Source organism: Thermobia domestica, chromosome 5, assembly GCF_964235325.1.
Source record: "Thermobia domestica chromosome 5, izTheDome1.hap1.1, whole genome shotgun sequence".
Lineage (NCBI taxonomy): Eukaryota > Metazoa > Arthropoda > Insecta > Zygentoma > Lepismatidae > Thermobia > Thermobia domestica.
In genome coordinates, this window is record NC_137458.1 from 18,000,456 (window position 1) to 18,021,356 (window position 20,901).

At 38.8% G+C, this 20,901-nt stretch overlaps 2 protein-coding genes across 2 annotated transcripts in view; both read left to right on the forward strand.

Annotated features, from left to right (window-relative positions):
* The window catches only part of lmgA (anaphase promoting complex subunit lemming A), a 176,510-nt gene extending 167,760 nt beyond the window's left edge, over positions 1–8,750 (forward strand). The window contains exon 4 of the mRNA XM_081758261.1: positions 8,613–8,750. The gene's annotated coding sequence lies outside the window, so the exon portion shown is untranslated. The remainder of the gene's footprint in view (positions 1–8,612) is intronic.
* The window catches only part of LOC145685757 (uncharacterized), a 121,722-nt gene continuing 106,988 nt past the window's right edge, over positions 6,168–20,901 (forward strand). The window contains exon 1 of the mRNA XM_081758263.1: positions 6,168–9,306. Coding sequence (XP_081614389.1) covers positions 6,199–9,306 — 3,108 coding nt within the window. The 5' untranslated portion in view covers positions 6,168–6,198. The remainder of the gene's footprint in view (positions 9,307–20,901) is intronic.

A 20,901-nucleotide genomic window follows, 5' to 3' on the forward strand; every position in this document is an offset into this window, starting at 1 on the left:
TATAGGTGTTGAAGTACATACTGTTCAGTCCACGCGAAAATTGCCATGGGGTGTGAGAAGAGGGGAAGGGAGGAGTGGGAAGCGGGTGATATATCAGATTTGTATAATTACATTTTTATTGAAGTATTTATCCTAATGAGAGGTAAGAAGGTTCAAATACTTTCTACAAACGTATTTTCCCCGTGGAAAGGACGGGCAATGCGGCTAGTTAATAATAACATAAACTATAGGCAAAAAACTGACCCATCATACGGGACACTAAAATTTAACAAAATGCATTAATTTTGTTGTAAGTTTAAAATGTTCAGAGGAGAGAGAGAAAGAGAGAATGTGTGTGTGCCCTCTTATGTAATCAGATGGTTATCAGGCTTGCAACTTTGATGCGGTGTTCCTAATTTGATTCTCACTGGACATAATTTCCTGTATTGCCCAGCATTTTGAGCGGAGGTGATTTCAAAGGGTGACCCCTTTGGAGTAAGGGTGGATTCTTCTCCGTTCAGACTGAAAATAAGTTACCGGGATTTTCGCAGTCCGCCTCGTGTTGGAACACTCCTCTCCTCCTCTGGAGAAAATCTTCTGGAATCAGGACTAATTGTAAGGTAATTGTGTAGCTACATAAATTCAAAGATATAAAAAAGAAATGAAATTTTAAAATTTTACCTCCCACGGTAATGCCGGATAGGATAGAGGAGACAGTGATGAGGAGAAATGAATGAAACGGTGGAATGAAGAAAGTATGAGGAAACGGGAGAACCGCAAAAAAACCAACTCACGCGGTGTTTGTCTACCACAAAGCTCACTGGGCGCGAGCTGGGATCGAACCAAGGGCCCGATGCACCAGAGCTGGACGCTCTACCACTGAGCCACCGAGGCCCCTAAAATTCATAGATAGAGAACACTAGTCTTAGAAACCAGAAATAAAAAATATTAAGAACTGATCCTCTCATCACGTGTTTTTGACTTGTTTTTCTTTGTTTCACTATAATGACAACGAATTTAAATGTATATGTTTTAATGCTGAATATCCTTGTTATTACGCTGTTTAAATTTTTGAAAATCCTAAATGGGCTGGAGAAACGTGAGAATTCGCTGCTTGGATTTGATTTTAGCACCTCTTTCAGCAGCGAGGCTTTATGAGACGTGGGCCTACAGCTTAGCGTGAGACCCGAACCCATGAACTTCCGCCGGGGGTCGAACTTGACAATACTAAAGGCGCGTACCCTAATTACATAGCCACGAGAAAGTTTAAATGAAAATTCGTATTTACTTCTTTGACTTGGTTGTTTGCTTCCTGAAAAGTTTGTTACAATAAGAAGTGCAGAGTATTACTTAACATCATGCAGTTGTAAATATTGTATATGCATTCCCTATTATTATGCAGTTTCTTTGACGTTTAGTATCGTTAACTCTCCCACCTGAGTTTCGTTCGTCTTACTTCGTCTGTTACCGACACGTTCGTGTGGCCAACTTCCGGGAAAAGTGCTGTGGCGCTCGTGCTGTTTCCACAGTGTGGCTAACTCGCTCACAACAGAACTAGAAACAATTACTACTAGTTCGTGGATTTCGTTCATCCTTTTAATCCCACTGTTCCCAAATGGGAACAATTTATTTTTATCAATTTTTGTCTGTGGATAATTTGTTGTGGATTTATTTCGTTTTTTTTTTTTTTTTTTTAATAATAAGGACTTGCTACCAGTCCATATGCTACTACTAAAATTCTCTTGAGCTCCTTTGGCGTACGGGTCTTTCGCGTGGGAAACCCGGGTTCCATTCCTGGCGGAAGCTCACGTGGTTCGGATTCCACGTTAATCGGTAGGATCACGTCTCATATAGCCTCGCTGCTGAAAGGGACGATAAAGTAAAATAAACAAAACTAAAATCCTCAAAATATATTAAAGGAAGTGAGAAAAGTTTAGAAAGAATTAAGAAATTCTGAAATAAAAATAATTTGGGATTAAATGGGTTAAAAGTTCTCAGAATCTTCTTTTGGAAGCTCAGCAAACTCGATTTATCGCCTCCCTCGTTGCTTTAGATTCATTGATTAATAATCTATTTATAATCTTTGGTTTTAAGCATACGACAATTTTCAGGATGCTGTCCTTTTCCCCTGTGACGTTATCAAGGCCGTCTCATCAATATACGGAGACAATCCAGCATGAATAAGTTAATTTGCACCAACTTTGACTTTTCATTCGTAATATCCCACTATTAACGCAACGACTCAACTAGGCTAATTGTCGCGCGGGGCAAGGACTCGTCTTAGCGCCTTCCCCCCTCCCCCCCGGACCAACCAAATCGAAACGATTCCTGACTACACCTGATATTGGCATCACACAGTAGTTCTCCTATTTCATTTTTTCTTCAAGTGGTAAGGCTTGATTTCAAAATTGCAGTACAAAATTTAATTTTTATTACAAGATAAAACACCAAACTAATTAAGTTTGATTGCCAAATAATCTGAGAGTCCATGCTTGACATATTCTTATAGTCTTATTATAATAACTGCAAATCACAATGTTTTTGGAATTATATCGGGATGTGCAGATGTGTAGAATGAATCAACAGTCTGTTGCTTTAGAATAGAATATTTAAGTATGACAAACAGTTCAAGCTATTGTCTCAAGTATTATACTCGGACATTTTGCAACTCTCTTAAATCGATATAAGTTAAATGAAAGTACTAAAAGCTGGAACTAAAATTTGACTTTGCGGGCTGTTTTGGCTGCAAAGGTTTTTACAATGTCCTCAAAAGATAGTTTTGAAGCTAACTTTATGCTCTATGGATATGATCCTAAGGTTGGTGAGTCCTCTTAAGTTTCTGAGGTATTTTTTTTTTATGATCTTTAGTTTGCTGAAACTCTTTTCCTTGTCTTATAGTAAAAATAAATATTTGCCGAGTTTTTCTCCGCCCAATCCTGTGCCCGGGGCAAAAGCCCCGTTTGACCCCGTTAGTTACATCACTGTATCAACGGGCTAATGAAGTTTTCTTCTTCTTCTTCTTCTTCTTCTTCTTATTATTATTATTATTATTATTATTATTATTATTATTATTATTATTATTATTATTATTATTATTATTATTATTCAGATTTGGGCCCGAAAATTTTTCTTACACATTTTTCGATCTTCAGCTTTGTTTTTAACTCCTAACACTTTCTCGTATTTTTCAAATCATCGATCAAGTTTTTAATAGTATACAGTTATAAAAATGCTTTGCAAAATAATTGTTCATTACCTCTAAATGTTTTGTATCTCAAGAATAAATAGAAATTGTAAACTTTCAACTTTTCCTGAAAGGCTGGAGGGGCGCGGTGGCTCAGTGGTAGAGCGTTCACCTCCGGTGCTTGGGGTCCCTGGTTCGATCCCAGCTCGCGCCGTGTGGACTTTGTGGTGGATAAACACCGTGCTCGTGGGTTTTCTCGGGGTTCTCCCGTTTCCTCCCACTTCCTTCATTCCACCATTTCACTCATTTCTCATCATCACTGTCTCCTTTAGCCTCACCGGCATAATCGTGGGACGTTAAACTTAAAGATTTTTTTTTTTTTGCTGAAAGGCTAACTCTTTTTATGGTGCAGGATTTTCGGTAACTTTACTTTGGCAGGGTATCCAATTAGGGACCCCACTTACCACAGGTAAGCACTCTACCACTGAGCCACCGTTCCTCCCAGCCCCAGCCTCTTTCAAAAGGTATATCCGGTAGCCTGGGAGAGTAAAGGAGGTTGGAGACGCGTGCTATGTTATCTCCATGAGTGCTGAAGTCAAAGAAGTGGCCATAGCCTGTCGTATGTGTGAAGCTTACCGAGGCTGCGTGAGCCGTCCCGAAAGGGGAAGATCTTTGCTTTGTTTTTACTTTCAAGGGCCGCGGTGGTTCAGTGGTAGAGCGTTCACCTCTGGCACATCGGGTTTTCGGTTCGATTCCAGGTCGCTTCAAGTGAACTTTGTAATGGACAAACACCGTGTGCGTAGGTTTTCTCGGGATTCTCCCGTTTCTTCCTACTTGTATCATTCCACCATTTTCATTCATTTCTCATCATCACTGTTTCCTTTAGCCTACCTGGCATAAGCGTGGAACGTAAAACTTATATATTTTCATTTCATATCATGCTCTTACATTCGAAAAAAGCTTACCTTACTACTTATTAACTTCAGGCCACAAAATATTCCATAAGACAGGACCGACACTCAAATATTTAATTTTTCTACTTAGTTAATATGTTGTGTTAAGTTTATTTTTGAGTAAGATGTAGACCACCAAATAGCTTTCTGATTTATCAGACATTTTAAAGTTATACGATAGAACGAGAATCTTATCTGCAGTACCTTCATCCACGCTAGTATTGCACTACGAGCAACTCACTTAGCTGTGCTGGTCTACCGGTTTCTGTGCGTTCACCGAATTTTAAGTCGCGCTGGATCTGGTCAGTGCATGGGCAGACAAGCTGTTAAAAAGACCCCTATATGATGTCGGTAGTACGACGTTCGCCCAGCAATGTTAGGACAGTTAGGTATCTACTTGAAGGAAAGAGATGCCAAATCCAGCGTCGGACAGCATTAACAGCTCGAGGAAATCGCTGTGTTGACCAGATACCACCTCCAAGCAGTGGCGAATCCACAAGGATGACAGTGGGGTCATCCCCAAGGCTATATTTTTATAGGCTTGTGCACGAAATATTGCATTACTTTATCCTGATTTGATGTATAACTTCGATTTCAAGCCTTCATTAATCTTCTAGGAGACGATCTTCCACATCTTCTCCAAACGATCCTTCTGGATCCACTATACACTCATGGCATCAAAGGAGCGGTGGCTCAGTGGTAGAGCGTTCACCTTTGGTCCATGGGGTCCTTGGTTCGATCCCAGCTCGCGCAAAGTGAGTTTTGTGGTGGACAAACATTGTGTGCGTGGGTTTTCTTGGAATTCTCCCGTTTCCTCCTACTCTCTTCATTCACTTCTAATCATCACCGTCTCCTTTAGCCTAGCCGACATAATCGTGAGACGTAAAATTTAAAGATTTCATTTATTTCCATGGGACCAATGCCAAAGCTGGTTGATATATTTGATGACTCTTTAGGGCTGTTGGGGCCGCGGTGGCTCAGTGGTAGAGCGTTCACCTCTGGTGCTTGGGGTCCCGGGTTCGATCCCAGCCCCCGCCAAGTGAACTTTGTGCTGGACAAACACCGCGTGCGTGGGTTTCCTCGGGGTTGTACCTTATTAGAGCTGGAGCTTTTCTTCATAAATACTCTTGAACAGGGGCGACTCTTGAGGGATGTTCGAATCGATAAAAAATAAAATTTTATGGTAATAAACTAAGAGAAAAGGCTTACCTAATGTACTAATGTTTACATACAATGTAACAATTAGTACATATTTATTTTAAGCTATCTTCCCTTAGCATGTGGAGGTAACACTTTAATTTTTTACTGAGCTCCTCCATGGCTAAACGGTTAGCGTACGCGCCTTTGGCGTGGGAGATCCGGGTCCGATTCTCGGCGGGAGCTCATGTAGTTGGGATTCCACGTTAATCAGTAGGTCCACGTCTCATATAGCCTCGCTGCTGAACGGGACGTTAAACTCAAAATCACCTCACGTTTAATTTTTACTGCTGTGACTTCCCTCAAGAGCGGCCTCTGATTGTATTAACGTTTGGATAAAAGCAGACAATACGTTAATCACAATAATTATAATAAAAGAACTGTTGGGCCTGTCGAATGTAAATAGAAACGAATGTGGCACGTTCACTATGAGACTTAAATCACATTTACGTTCGATCGAAACCCACGATATTTCCTTCAAGAAATGAGAAAAATACTACTGAACCAAGAAGCTTATCTCTTTACACATTTGAACTATTATTATTATTATTATTATTATTATTATTATTATTATTATTATTATTATTATTATTATTATTATTATTATTATTATTATTATTATTATTATTGTCTAGTTAGTAGATAATATCTGCGACTTCTTTTTATCTCGGGTTTATAGACCTTTATGTAGTGAATTGTTTTCTAGAACATTGAATATACAATGCTTCAACTGCAATTGTGTATTGCTATTCCGCTTTGTACTAAATGTTTGATCGGGTACTTTTGAAATTTGGTAGTTAGCAACACTGCACAGTCGTCTGCCGCAGTCAACACACAAAGTACGGAGAGAATCAAGGCGAGTCAGTCGAGAATTGAGTGTCTGCGATGACGCAGGGAGGAACGGGAAGGCCTCTACCGCCGCCACCAGTGCCTCCGCGGCCAAGTAAAGCCGTCGTGGCCGAAGCACTGGCGAGAAATCGTGCGCATCTTTCCCGCGGTCTCGGAATAAGTGCTTCACCCCCGGTGAGTCAGCGATCTACTCGTTTTACACCCCCAGAAGAACCACCACCCCCGCAACCGATTACTCGGTCCCCACAACATAGTGTCAAAGTGAAAACAACTAGTAAACAGCCCCCACCACCTCCAGAACGGAGTCCGAAACATAAATTGCAGCAAAGAACACCACCGCCCGTTGAGTGCCGTAGTGACAGTGCATCACCAAAGCATCGAACTAGCGAACATCAACAACAAGAAGAACCAGTGCGCGATCAGCAACAAGAAAAACCGAAAGAAGTTGTGTTGGATCAAAACATACGTGATGATCAATGTGTTGTTGTGGATCAACAAGAGAAATCTCAAGAAGTGGGAAAACTTAGTGAAATAACTGATACAGTGAAACCAAAACCGATTGAAAATGAGAGTGTCTGTAATAAAGGTGAAGATTCTGTAATCATTGGCGACATTGATCGCGGTTCGTCACTCGCGAAAGTTGGCAGTTTTTCGGCGCCAGAACGTCTGAATAATGGTCATTGTCCTCCCGGAGAAGAGGCCATGGTGAGCCCACTCACTCCAAAACACCGCTACAGTCCAATTTCTTCATCGGGTGTGAGTCCTCCTCCACCTGTGGTCCCACGGTCAAAGAGCAGCCATAGTTTGTTAGTGAAACAACAACACGTCGAGGAATCTCCTCCGCAGTCACCTGGTCAGCAGAAACAGCCACCGACTGGAGAAGAAAAGGAAGAAGGGAAGGAGAAGAAGAACGAAGAAGACCAGCCTGGAGGAGGAAACAGAACAAAAACTTCAAGTCAAGGTCAACTGTCAGGTGATCTCTCTGAAACCCGTGCTTCTCTACCCACAAGTCCAGCATTGTTATTGTCTTCAGAACCAAGTAGTGGAGGTGTTTCTATTCCAGTGGTCGAACAACAAACAAATGAAAAAACTATACCAGTGATATCTAAAAGTGACCGTGACCAGCAAGAAGCGCTTCTTTTAAATGGTGATGCAAAATCTTTAGTTAAAAAGGAACAAACTTGTGCCTTACCATCGCCAGTGCATGATGGTGATGGTGGGATTAGCTTAGAAGAAAAGCGCGCAGGACATGCAAAAGCAGACGCGGTACAGTCAAAGCTTATATCAGCCAGCACTAACGCTACTGATATTCTTAGCAAAGATTTGTCTTGTTTTGTTGGAGAAACTAAAGGTGTCAACGGTATATATCACCAAGGTGCAGACCAACAACAGCCTGATTCAAAAGTTCGGTACCGCCAAGAAGTTGACACCAAGGTCATTCATGCATCTCAATTCTCCCTTCCGAGGGATAGGGATAAAAAATACATGCACCCTGAGCGACCAAGACTTCTTAGCGATACCCAAATTCTTGCACAGTACAGTAGTATTCCACCAGTGTCAATGCAGAATGGTCACCATGACAATCGCGATAAACTTCCTAAATCACCAAGACATGATCAATTCATGGATATGAGGGGCCTAGAGTCAATAACTACTTTACCTGAAAAGCAGTTAAAGCAAGCTCGTAGCCAACAACGGGTGCAGGATTCGAAACGTGGATCCTTTCCAATGGAATCCACGCAATATTCTCAGAAAAATATTATTTACGGTGACCGCTCAGTTGTACACATTCCTAGCCACCATCATAGTGTTGACCAAAGCAGATCATTAGGCAGAAGTGACGTTAGTAGAAATCTTAGATTAGATAAGCCCCCAACATGTATTGTTCGGCCAGACGTAAAATTAAGCGAACGACCAATGAAGATTCCCAGCCGTGTACCATCCCCATACCGGAAAGATGCGATTAAACCAGTGGGAAGTGCCTTTAGACCGGTACAGCAGCGCAAAGAACAAACAGACCATTACCGTACACCTAGTGCCGTGCACCCAGGATTCGAACGTGTTATCCCTGTTCCTTATCGTGGTGTTAATGTGAATATTCCAGAAACGGTTCCTCAACCTTCCTCATTACGCAGGGTGCAAAGTGCACCCCCACAACCGGGTCGGAGAAGTAGTCCAGGTTCAAGAAGTGATCGAGGAGGGTCTCCTTATATGAGACCAAGTCCAGAGAGACTTGGATATGACATGTACAGTGATGAACGTGTATTGGTTGTGCAACCGGGGTGGCCTCATGTTCGTGGTGTTATAGAAGATGAATATTTTAGTGGACAAGTCCAGCATAGCGATTGGGTGGAAATTCAAGAGGGTAGCGCAGTGTTTTATCCTCGTTGTAATATTACTGTTGGGGAAAGAAATTCGCATTCACCTAATTTAGATGATCTTGGTTACAGGTTCAACAACGGAAGAACCTACTCACCAAACATGGCCTCTCTTCAAGGACTTCCACCATTGCCCAAAAGTCTTAGTGGAATTATGGATCTGGAAAATCTAAATCTACTGGAAGCAGAAACGGAGGCACAGCGGAAGCAACGTCTTAGTCAAGGTTCGGGGTTCGTTTCCGGACAAAGTGGGCAAGAACAACATGACCACATTAGCAGTCAAGTTGGACAAGGAATTATGTCCCAAAGTCAAATTTCCTCGTCGGGCTCATCTCAGTTTGGACAAACTCAAAAATTACCTCAACCAATGAATGTATCGGCTCATGGTCTGGTAAGTCTAACAGGGCAGCAGGGGCTAACCTCTAGGTTGATGGGACAAAGTAGTGTAACAGGTTCCAGTGCTACTCAGGGCCAAAGTCTAGGGTTGGGCGCGAGTGCAACAAGACTTTCAGGCCAATCACAAGGACGTACCCAACAATCATCCCAACAACCCCAGCAACAATCAACTACCCGACAGCACCAGCAACAGAGTCGATCCCAGCACCACGTGCATCCACACCATCAGCATCACTCTGGGCGGGGACACACCACTACCTCAGAGAGTTTGCAGCATGTGCAAAACGGAGAGCAGAGAAGCCCACCTGGACAGCGCATGCGTAAACCAACGAATTTGGATGCTCAGCTGGCGTTACTTCGCAAAGAAATGGTGAGTACCTGCCATATATTTCAATCTAAGGCGTCATGTGCTTGTAAATAATGTAGTAAGTACGAGGGAAATTGCTCTGTGCGCGCCTTCGGGATAGAATCAATAGTTATGTAACCTTGACCTCGCGTGCTTATGTGTTGTATTCCAGGAGAATTCTCTGGACTGTTCTTTATTATCTTTATCTTGTTCTTAATATGTGATTCGCATGCTCAAGTATGTTGTTCTCCTGTATTCTGAAAAGCATCTCAGAGTATAAGTAAACAAGGGAACAGTTTTGAAACCATGATACTTCAAGAAGGGGAAACAACAAAAACTGAGTGGGTATGGGCTTCCTTGTGGGTCAGAGGTTAATGCACTCGCCTTTTGTGCGGGAGGCCAGAGTTCGATGCCAGTGGAAAGTTAAGGGGCTCTGACTAATTTCACTAATCCACGAGAGAGACAGCCCCCATACGGAAGAAAACGCTTCACTTTGAATAAAGTAAGAAACGGAAGGGTCGAACTAACTTAGGTTCATGGCGGAAACATCGAGATAGTACTTCTGTAGTTGATCTCTCTCTCTCTCTCTCTCTCTCTCTCTCTGTGTGTGTGTGTGTGTGTGTTGTAGCTTTAATATAGTAAAAGACAGTGGCGGATCTAGAAGGTAAATACTGGGGGGCTAGCCAGACCCCAGACTATGATAGGTATATCATGAGTTTACGCAAATCTTTTTAATTTGAAATCCGTTTACGTGCTTCGTTAACAGGAGCTAGGAATATCCAATGTTTCAAAAAAAAAAAAAAAAAAAAAATCAGTAAAGAATAGAAGACAACGGTTATTATAAACTTTCAAATATATATAAATAATAATTCATTTATTTTTGTCACTCAAAAGAAAAAAAACTGGGGGCCTAGGCAGTCCTTAGAAAAAGATAACACAGATTTGCTAGTTGACACTGTATTTTTGTTATGCATGCAGTAGGTCATAAATAAACAACTGCCAAGCGTTCATAGTAAGCTTAGGATCTTGAAGTCTTTTTTCTTAACATGACTGTGCTTGCTAAATTATTAACATATTCAACAAAATATTCCGAAACAGAAGACCTTGAAACTGCTATCCATGCGTGCGGGTTCTTGGAAAATGGTGATTGTGCCTTTTGAAGAAAGAAAAAAAAAATGATACTATCTACTGAAGGCATATGGTTTACATAACTGAATATAATTATAAGTAGAGTGTAAAATTGCCAAGACTTTCTTCTTCATCTTTTCGTCCTGAATTACTCACAAGGTTGCTATGAAAGAAAAATCTGCCCGTACTTGCTGCATGTCGCATAATTTCATGACTGTTTTTGGGTTGTTTTAATATTATGAAGGAACTGACATCAATCTTAGAATTTGGCGTGTTTTTTCAGCATGGAGGCTGTATGAGACATGAATCTAGAGCGTAAAATGGATTCGAACCGTATGAGTTCCCACAGGAAGTCAATGCCATATTTGGAGCTCCTCTGTGGCTAAGCGGTTAGCGTACGCGCCTTTGGCGTGGGAGACCCGGATTCGATTCCCGGTGGGAGTTCATGTGGTTCGGATTCCACGTTAATCAGTAGGTCCATGTCTCATATAGCCTCGCTGCTGAACGGGACGTTAAACTCAAAATCAACTCAATGCCATACACGTGTATTTGCTATTTGTTCTACTCGTTACTGTGTACAATTGAACGAGAATATTTTTGTTGTTTATTCTGCATTGTCTATATTTGTATAGTGGTCTCGAAGATTTTTTTTTCGAAAGGAATACCACCTCATTCAGTGAGTTCTAGGGCCACGGTGACTCACTGGTAGAGCCTTCACCTCTGGTGCGTGGAGTCCGTGGTTCGATCCCAGCAGGCGCCAGGTGGAATTGATGGTGGGCAAATATCATATTCGTGGGTTTTCTCGGAGCTCTCCTGTTTGCTTTCATTCCACCATTTCGTTCTTTTCTCGTCATCATCGTCTCCTTTAGCCCACACTGCATAACGTGGGACGTAAAACTAAAAAAAAAATTCAGTAAGTTCTAAGAAATTCCATCCGTACTGTTTTTCTTTTTTCTTCGTGCTTTTTAATGCTTTGTCCTTTTTCTTCGTACTAGTTGTGATCATGTGTGAAGTGTAATCATGTAACACTTATACTGTTAGTTATTTGTTAGCTATATGTGAAGGTGTCACCTGTTTTCCTTCTTAGGGTTGAATTTTAATATCCAGTAATATTCGAAGTTCAGTAACTGAAAACATTAGAGGCACGAACTTGTATCTATTCTTTCCAGATAATATGATCTGTTTTTTCCTCTCGAAGTTCAGCGGAGTACCTGGAGAACTGAAAATTTGGGAACCAGAGTACATAGAAAGATTGAGATTAAGATTAGGAATAACACGTATGCACTCGCAGGAACTGACTAGTTATGGTTTCACTATTCAGATATTCAGTCAACTAATATCGCTCTGTTCAGAATCTAGGTTCTTGTACTGTACACGAGCTTTGCAAGATATATCATAGAATGCATTTATTAATCACGCAACTGAAGAAAATTTCTCAGTTCCTTAAGCGTTGGACACTTAATCCATGGAATGTGGTCTCGGCAAATGAAACGAAGTCTTTATGTTGCCATGTCGTAAAAGGCTGTGTCTAAGCAGTGAACTGACGTGAATGTGCACAAGAACATGGCAACACCGCGGCCCCTTCAAACGCCATAAGCGCTGTACCTTATTATATATAAATAGATACAGATTTAAGCAAATAGAGGAAGCATAATAAAAGCGTGGCTAATTCTTTTTGTTTGGGGGGGGGGGCTAAAGAAATAATTTCTTCTTGTTTCAAGTACATATTTAATTTAATCTGATCATATCTTCGCATAGACATGCAAATACATCCATTAAAAAGGTATAATTATGAACAATTTGCTTTATAGTGTCTGTTCTTTGTATGTTCATTAGTGAGGTTTCAGGTGACGCAACCTACCAATAATAGTGTCGTACATTATCCATATTTCTACAGATGTCAATCCTGCCACTAGAAATGACTACCAAACCTATGATTAACTTTTGTACTAATTTCAGAGAACAGCAATATGGCGATTAGTCTCGCACATAAGTACACAATATTAATTGATTCCCTCTGTTTCAATAGATAGCCGATATTCATTTGCAGCAAATGCAACTGTCAGAAAAATTCCGAAGTAGTTACATGTAACCACTTACTTTTGTTCCTGATTAAGAACCAAAGAAAATTTCACAAATCTCATTGGCCATGGAAATAGAATGACTAAAACTATTTTGAGTATTATTATCACGATCAGTGTTGACCTTGACCACCTATTTTCGCCATCCAAGAATGCGAAGACCGTCAGCATGGGCTTTTAGCTTTCCTTCATTCATGAAATTTTATTCATCTTGTCTTTCGCACAAATAACGTCTGAGGGTTTGTCGTCCCCTTTATTATTATTATTATTATTATTATTATTATTATTATTATTATTATTATTATTATTATTATTATTATTATTATTATTATTATTATTATTATTATTATGGCCCGGAAGTTGAGAAAAAATCCTCTTTTTTACGAGTCCCCGAAGACGAGGCTTGACGTAATATACTCGTATGGTCATTTTGGGTCATTTTAGACCAGAAAATGGTAGATTTTATTTGTCCTTCTTTGCCTTTTTCGGCGCTTTTCGTTTATACATTTATATATATATATATATATATATATATATATATATATATATATATATATATATATATATATATATATATATATATATTTTATTTTTTTTTTTTTTAAGCTTTTCTTTTCATAGCTCATAGCTCTTTCATTGCCCTTTATCTTTCGACAATAAATTTACTGGCCATTAACTCGAATCACCACCACTTCTTAAACATCTTTTCTTTAGTAAAGAAAATTCAAAAGATAAGACATTCTTCAACGACTGGACTGATAAGACCAGATCTACAACAATCACAAGTTAGATAAGGAGGTGTAACAATGTCTTCCAGCAAGGGAGAGTGAAAGTGGGGAAGTTTCTCTTATTTGAGTTTGTACTTCAGTTTGTGGAAGAAGGACATATCGTTAACCTACCAGAAGCTTGTATTTCTTGAGCACTATATGTATGTTAAACATGTAATTCTAATTAAATTGAGTCGTATTTTTATGTCCTTTTTTTCAGTTTTTAGGTCCTTCTTTTGATATTTTAGGTCTTTTTATGTCCTTTTTAGGCAATTTTTAGGTCTTCAAATTCCGAGCCCTAACTATTATTATTATCATTATTATTATTATTATTATTATTATTATTATTATTATTATTATTATTATTATTATTAGTAGTAGTAGTAGTAGTAGTAGTAGTAGTAGTAGTAGTAGTAGTAGTAGGAGGAGGAGGAGGAGGAGGAGGAGGAGGAGGAGGAGGTTGTCTAAAAAGTATTGAGCCGTGGAGGTCAAAATTGAGAATGCGTTTATTTTGATTTGAAAATAGAATTATGAAACCATAAATGTATAATTTTGTTCGATGACCTTTTACCATATTTCCAGAAATAACACAATTCTCTCGCAACAGAACTACTGTGATTTTGATTTCTGCTTTAAAAAAAAAAAAAAAAAAAACTGTGACACTTGGTTTTCTCAAGCCTCTTTTGAAACTAATATCATTCAGAGAGATCTGCAGAAACCGAAACTAATGATAGTCTTATGATGCCATGTCCGGGCTATACGATGGATGCATTAAAATCTCCAGCTCAATTTCTGACAAGTTGCTAAAGAAGTCCGGCATTGTCAGTATGGTATGTGAAACCCTTTCCATTGGGCAATTCTGACAGTTTCTTTTCAATTCCTAGGTGCACCCGCGTAAATTATCAACAGTACAGTTTCGAGTCTATCCTTCTGCCCTGCACCAGCAGCTCTCGATGCATGACTCGCTTTCAATCTCACCAAACCATCTGATATCTATCATTTTTCATTTGGTTGTTTATTTTAAATGATCGTGACTTTAAAGTTTGACGTTTTATATATATCGCTCTCACGTTCGGATAGTGAGATAGTGACATGACGAACGAAGTGGTCCGATCTACGAGGGTCATCCAGAAAATAAAGACCATTCAGTTATACAAAATTGAAAACACAATATTTATTTTTTTAAAAAAAATCTGAAACATATCTGAAGCTTTCTTCACTTCTCTACATAGTCACCACCTTCACTTATTATTATTATTATTATTATTATTATTATTATTATTATTATTATTATTATTATTATTATTATTATTATTATTATTATTATTATTATTATTATTATCTATTCGTGAACGAGATTCAAAATTCCCATTTTATACTCTTCTGCGGCCGTTTATTAAGTCAGGTGATCACTTCATTCATTGACATTCTTGATACGATATCTCATAGATGGAAACACTTTTCTTGATCGGATTGTGACTGGTGATGAGACCTGGGTTCTGACAATACCCCAGAGAGCAAGCCCCAGTCGCTTGACTAACATCATTCATCATCACACAAAAAGCCGAGAGAATTCAAACAGACTTTGTCAACACGAAAGGTCACAGCAACTGTCTTTTGGGATCGTAAAAGGTGTTCTTTTGGTGGATTATGTCCTAGTGATTTCTATCTTTTCTCTAAGCTGAGAGAGTTTCAGGGCTGTAAACGTTTTCGAAGTAATTTGTAGGAAAATGCAATGACCACCTGACTTATTGAACTAGTGGCCGAAAAATATAACGTGGGAATTCTGAAGCTAGTGAACAGATCGACAAATGTTTAAATGTAGGTGGTGATTCATTTTTGATTGGCTCAGAGACTTAAGGGTCTTCACTACAGCGAAATTAAACTACCGCTAATTTTAGAGTTTTTCTGTAATATCTTCAAAACAAATAAAAATATTTGGAAAGCAGAGACGTAGTGAATTAGATAATACTATTTTGCATGTGGTGCATTTACCACACTGCTTTTGGTATGCCGCTATTTACAGAACCCGCAAAAAAATGCTAAATCTATCTACAATTGCAAATCGAAAGCAGATAGATGAGTTGTGATAACGGTATCACATACAAAATCGTATTGTCTAGTTCACTACGTTTCTGCTTTTCGAATATTTTTACTTGTTTTGAAGATATTAGAGAAAAACTCTAAAATTAGTGGTAGTTTAATTTCGCTGTAGTGAAGACCCTTAACATCAACTCGTCCTGGAGGACGGTTGTTTGCAGGTTTCTGTCGATTTCCAGTAGGAACGAGATTGGTCACATCTCAGTTAAACGGTAGAACCATAGGCCTATATTCTCGTATGCTTCTGAAGCTGAAAAGAAATACGAAAAAAAAGAGACAAAATTTCCCTGGTTGTATAGTTAGCGTACGCGTTTTCAGGCTCGATTCCCGGCGGTAGCTCATGTGGTTTGAATCTCACGTCAAGCTGTGGGTTCGCGTCTCACATAACCTAGACGCTGAAAGAGACACCAAACCCTTTCAAAACAGCCAAAAACAAAGTAAAATCTTTTACCTAAACTTGTTAGAATTGTCCATATAATTTAACCGAACGTGTTTTTAAAAACTATTTTAAAATGAAATCAGTGAATTTTATGCATCAAATAAAGTTAATGGAATAGTATTTCAAATTTGGAGACTATCTGGCAACATTGACTTTAAAAAATAAAATAAAAAAGAGAACATTCGTTGGACACCTTTCCACTAAATTGAAGTGAACAAATAATTTTAAAGAATGTCCTGTGATAATTCTTCTTTTCGTAAGTCTTCTCTTGAAAGACTGGCGTCTGGCCAAGCTGGTCATTTTCTAAAGTTCCTTTTTTGTTTTGTTTTGTTTGGGGCCATCCATTGGACTCCTTGCACAGACAGAGTTTATACCCGTCTCTGTTCTTTTATATATGTATTACTTTCTACAAGCTTCTTTTCCGCATTGCATATTTTCTTCTAGTGCCATACTCAGCATTTTTGGTATTATCTATTGCGTAGTTCTTATATTTAGTTATTTATTTTCATTAAAAAAAATCAATCTCCATTTTTAAAGAACCTGTCTAGTTTTAGGATATGAACCTTATAGGGAGTTTTTTTCTTAAAAAAAAAAAAAAAAAAAAGATTCTCGGCAGAAGTCACTAATGGTTTGTTTTGGTGGTAGCGCAATTGAACAATGAAGCCTGATGAAATTGTCACGTCTTTTGTAATAATAAAATTATATGTGTGTTTGTCATCAATCTTTCGTATGGAAAGGAGTGACCTGAAGCAACGAAATGTGGTCGTACACATATAGCTATTGACCAGATCTAATGCTGTACGAAGCCCTTTTCAACTCGAAGGGAGGGTTTGGACGGGTGAAACGCATACACGTTTTTTAAGTGTCTCTTATAACGCCTTGAATGTATGCAACCCCTTTACGTTAAAGTTATGCGGGCTTATATAACAGCAGAAAATAAATACCGAGGAAAAAATGAAAGGCTTACGCCCTTTAGGCTAAGGAAGACGGATGATTAAGGCACGTGAAGGATGATGGAATAGTTGGTGGAGTGAGAATGTGGAAGGGAACGGGAGTATCCCGAAAAAACGCACCGTCACAATGTTGCCCACCAGAAACTTACTTGGCCGGGGATTGAATCTGGGACCCCACGCAGCATAGGTAAGCGTTCTACTACTGTGCCACCTTGCCCCTCTCATAAATACCAAGGTGGAGTAAGGAACATTTTCGCTCTCTTTTAAACGATATTCTTAACTGGGTGCTTATAGTTAGAGTCTGTTATATTAATATCCATCAAATGTATTGAGTACTTGCAGCGTGTAGGAAATTATATTTCTTTTCTTTTTTTTTTTTTTTAAAAAAAACAACTTGAATTTTAATGGTTGGATTTTACTGATTTTTTTTCTACAAATTTATTAACAGCATGTGCACTGTTAGGACTGTTGTGTCATTGTTAAAAGTATTGTATCATCGCTCAGGGGCGTCATTTAGGGGGGGAGCAGGAAGGGGCAATTGCTCTCCCCTGAGTTTGAGATTTGTATAGCTTTTATCAATAAAATAGTAGTAAATCAGTGAAAAATGCGAAATTTTACTTATATCAAGGGGTCTTGTCCCCCCCCCCAAGCAAAAGCTGAAGTGACGCTTCTGTCACCGCTAGAAGATTATAAGATTACATATATTCTGCTAGTTAACAATGTTAATTTTTCTACGTATATTGTAAATAAATAAAGAAATAATTTATTGCAGCAGAATTTTTAAAAAAGAAATATTACTACCAACGAATAAAAAAAATGATTTTCTCGAAAACTACGCATAAGAATTTACACTCAAGAAACTCATCTTGTTCAGCTTATTGTGATTGTCTGTTAAGATATATCTTATCTTTCGTCAATATTATAGGCGAAAAAAATTAAAAGTTAATCATCGTTACGGGCTATATCTTTATACACTGTCGTTTTGCTGTTACCATACTGTAAGAAGCTCGATATGAGGGCATACTTCGATTCCCGGCCAAGTAATTTTGTGGTGGACAACCTCATGTTCGTGGGTTTACTCGCGGTACTCCTGTTTCCTTCCACATTGTCAATCTACCAACTCTTCCATCATCATTCATTTGCCTTACTCATTCGTCTTTCTTAGCCTAAAGGGCATTAAGAGTGGGACGCAGGGTCGGATTAAGGGGAGGGCTTAAGGGGCTGTAGCTCCGAGCCTCTAGTTGGACAGGGGCCTCCACTCTGATCAAAATCTCAACTGGCTTTCTAAAATATCATAAAGATATAATAATCATCATAAAATAAAATATGACCAAAAATATGAAACATAAGCATTCCCTTAATTTTCCTACTGTACTTTCACAGAAATGTATTTGGCGAAGTCATCAGGGGCCCGGCTCATAACCAAGGGCGCCGATCCTGGGGGCCGAGGGGGCCCGAGCCCCCTAAAGCTCTTGTGGGCCCCTATTGTATTTATGAATATACAATATTTGGCATAATTTGAGTGCAATTTGTATTAAAATCTTCAAATATATACCTTCTGCATCTGAATGAGCCCCCCTCTAAATTTATAGAGAAATCGGTGCCCGTGCTCATAACTGTTGGCAGTGATGTGGAGATGTTGACGAAAACTGCTTAAATTTAAGCACATGCCGAGACTTAAAAAAAATAAAGAAGATTGTTTTGATTATGATCATGTGTACTTAAAAATGAGTGTTTTGAACAGTTTGAAATATGTTTGTATATGTTAAATAATTCAGACTACCTTTTGAAAATGAATTGTAACCGATAGCACTATAAGTAGTGTAAGTGTGAATAAATAAAGAAAATTTAGAAAGATAACAATAACCAGCCCAAGAATGTAGGGCCCAGTAAAAGTTAGGGGGACTCGTTCCAACCATATTATAGTTAATTTGCAAGCTTACCGTGAAAATTTTAGGAGGGTAGTAAAAATTTAGGGGGGGGGGCGGTTTCCGTGCCCTCCTGTGGATGTGGGCCTGGAAAAAAAAACTTGAATTTATTGGTTGGATTTTACTGATTTTTTTTCTACTAATTTATTAACAGCATGTGCACTGTTAGGACTGTTGTGACATCGTTAAAAGTATTGTATCACCGCTCAGGGGCGTCATTTAGGGGGGGCAGGGGGGGCAATTGCTCTCCCCTGAGTTTGAGATTTGTATAGCTTTTATCAATAAAATAGTAGTAAATCAGTGAAAAATGCGAAATTTTACTTATATCAAGGGGTCTTGTCCCCCCCCCCAAGCAAAAGCTGAAATGACGCTCCTGTCACCGCTAGAAGAAGATTAGAAGATTACATATATTCTGCTAGTTAACAATGTAATTTTCTTACGTATATTGAAAATAAATAAAGAAAGAATTTATTGCAGTAGAAGTTTTAAAAAAGAAATATTACTACCAACGAATGACATACTTCTAAGCATCGTAAAAAAATATTTTTTTCGAAAACTACGCATAAGTATTTACACTCAAGAAACTCGTCTTGTTCAGCTTATTGTGATTGTCTGTTAAGATATATCTTATCCTTCATCAATATTATAGGCGAAAAAAATTAAAGGTTAATCATCGTTTCGGTCATTATCTTTATACACTGTCGTTTTGCTGTTACCATACTCTGAGAAGCTCCATGATGGCATACTTCGATCCCCGGCCAAGTAATTTTGTGGTGGACAACCTCATGTTCGTGGGTTTACTCGCGGTACTCCTGTTTCCTTCCACATTGTCAATCTACCAACTCTTCCATCATCATTCATTTGCCTTACTCATTCGTCTTTCTTAGCCTAAAGGGCATTAAGAGTGGGACGCAGGGTCGGATTAAGGGGAGGGCTTAAGGGGCTGTAGCTCCGAGCCTCTAGTTGGACAGGGGCCTCCACTCTGATCAAAATCTCAACTGGCTTTCTAAAATATCATAATATAGGTATAATAATCATCATAAAATAAAATATGACCAAAAATATGAAACATAAGCATTCCCTTAATTTTCCTACTGTACTTTCACAGAAATGTATTTGACGAAGTCATCAGGGGCCCGGCTCATAACCAAGGGCGCCGATCCTGGGGGCCGAGGGGGCCCGGGCCCCCTAAAGCTCTTGTGGGCCCCCTATTGTATTTATGAATATACAATATTTGGCATAATTTGAGTGCAATTTGTATTAAAATCTTCAAATATATACCTTCTGCATCTGAATGAGCCCCCCTCCAAATTTATAGAGAAATCGGTGCCCGTGCTCATAACTGTTGGCAGTGATGTGGAGATGTTGACGAAAACTGCTTAAATTTAAGCACATGCCGAGACTTAAAAAAAAATAAAGAAGATTGTTTTGATTATGATCATGTGTACTTAAAAATGAGTGTTTTGAACAGTTTGAAATATGTTTGTATATGTTAAATAATTCAGACTACCTTTTGAAAATGAATTGTAACCGATAGCACTATAAGTAGTGTAAGTGTGAATAAATAAAGAAAATTTAGAAAGATAACAATAACCAGCCCAAGAATGTAGGGCCCAGTAAAAGTTAGGGGGACTCGTTCCAACCATATTATAGTTAATTTGCAAGCTTACCGTGAAAATTTTAGGAGGGTAGTAAAAATTTAGGGGGGGGGCGGATTCCGTGCCCTCCTGTGGATGTGGGCCTGGCAGGGGCCACATATTTTTCTTAGCCCTGCGCCTCCAGATGGATTAATCCATCCTTGGTGGGATGTTAAATATTTCAATTTCATTTTGCTCTCTTGAAGTCAAACATCTTGGGTTCAGGTTCAAATTCTTTGATAGGAAATAGGTCATGTCATGTGTATATCATTTTGGGATAGCTTTTCATCACAAACACACACATTTGACGTTATTTTCAACCCATCCCTAATCCTTTAATGGTCATTACCTTCATAACATTGTCTTTCAAAATTTAACAAGTTACCTTTGCCTCATATTGTATATTGTAAATGCATTGAAAACTTCAGATCACTTGGGACACCATTTAATATTATCCAATTAAGCTAATTTTTCTCATGAGTTACTTTTGTCTGATATGGAACCATTATACGGGGGGTGAGATTTAAAAAAAACTCAGAAATCAAAAAGTAAAGAATATTCTAATATAGGGTGTATGTAAAAAAAT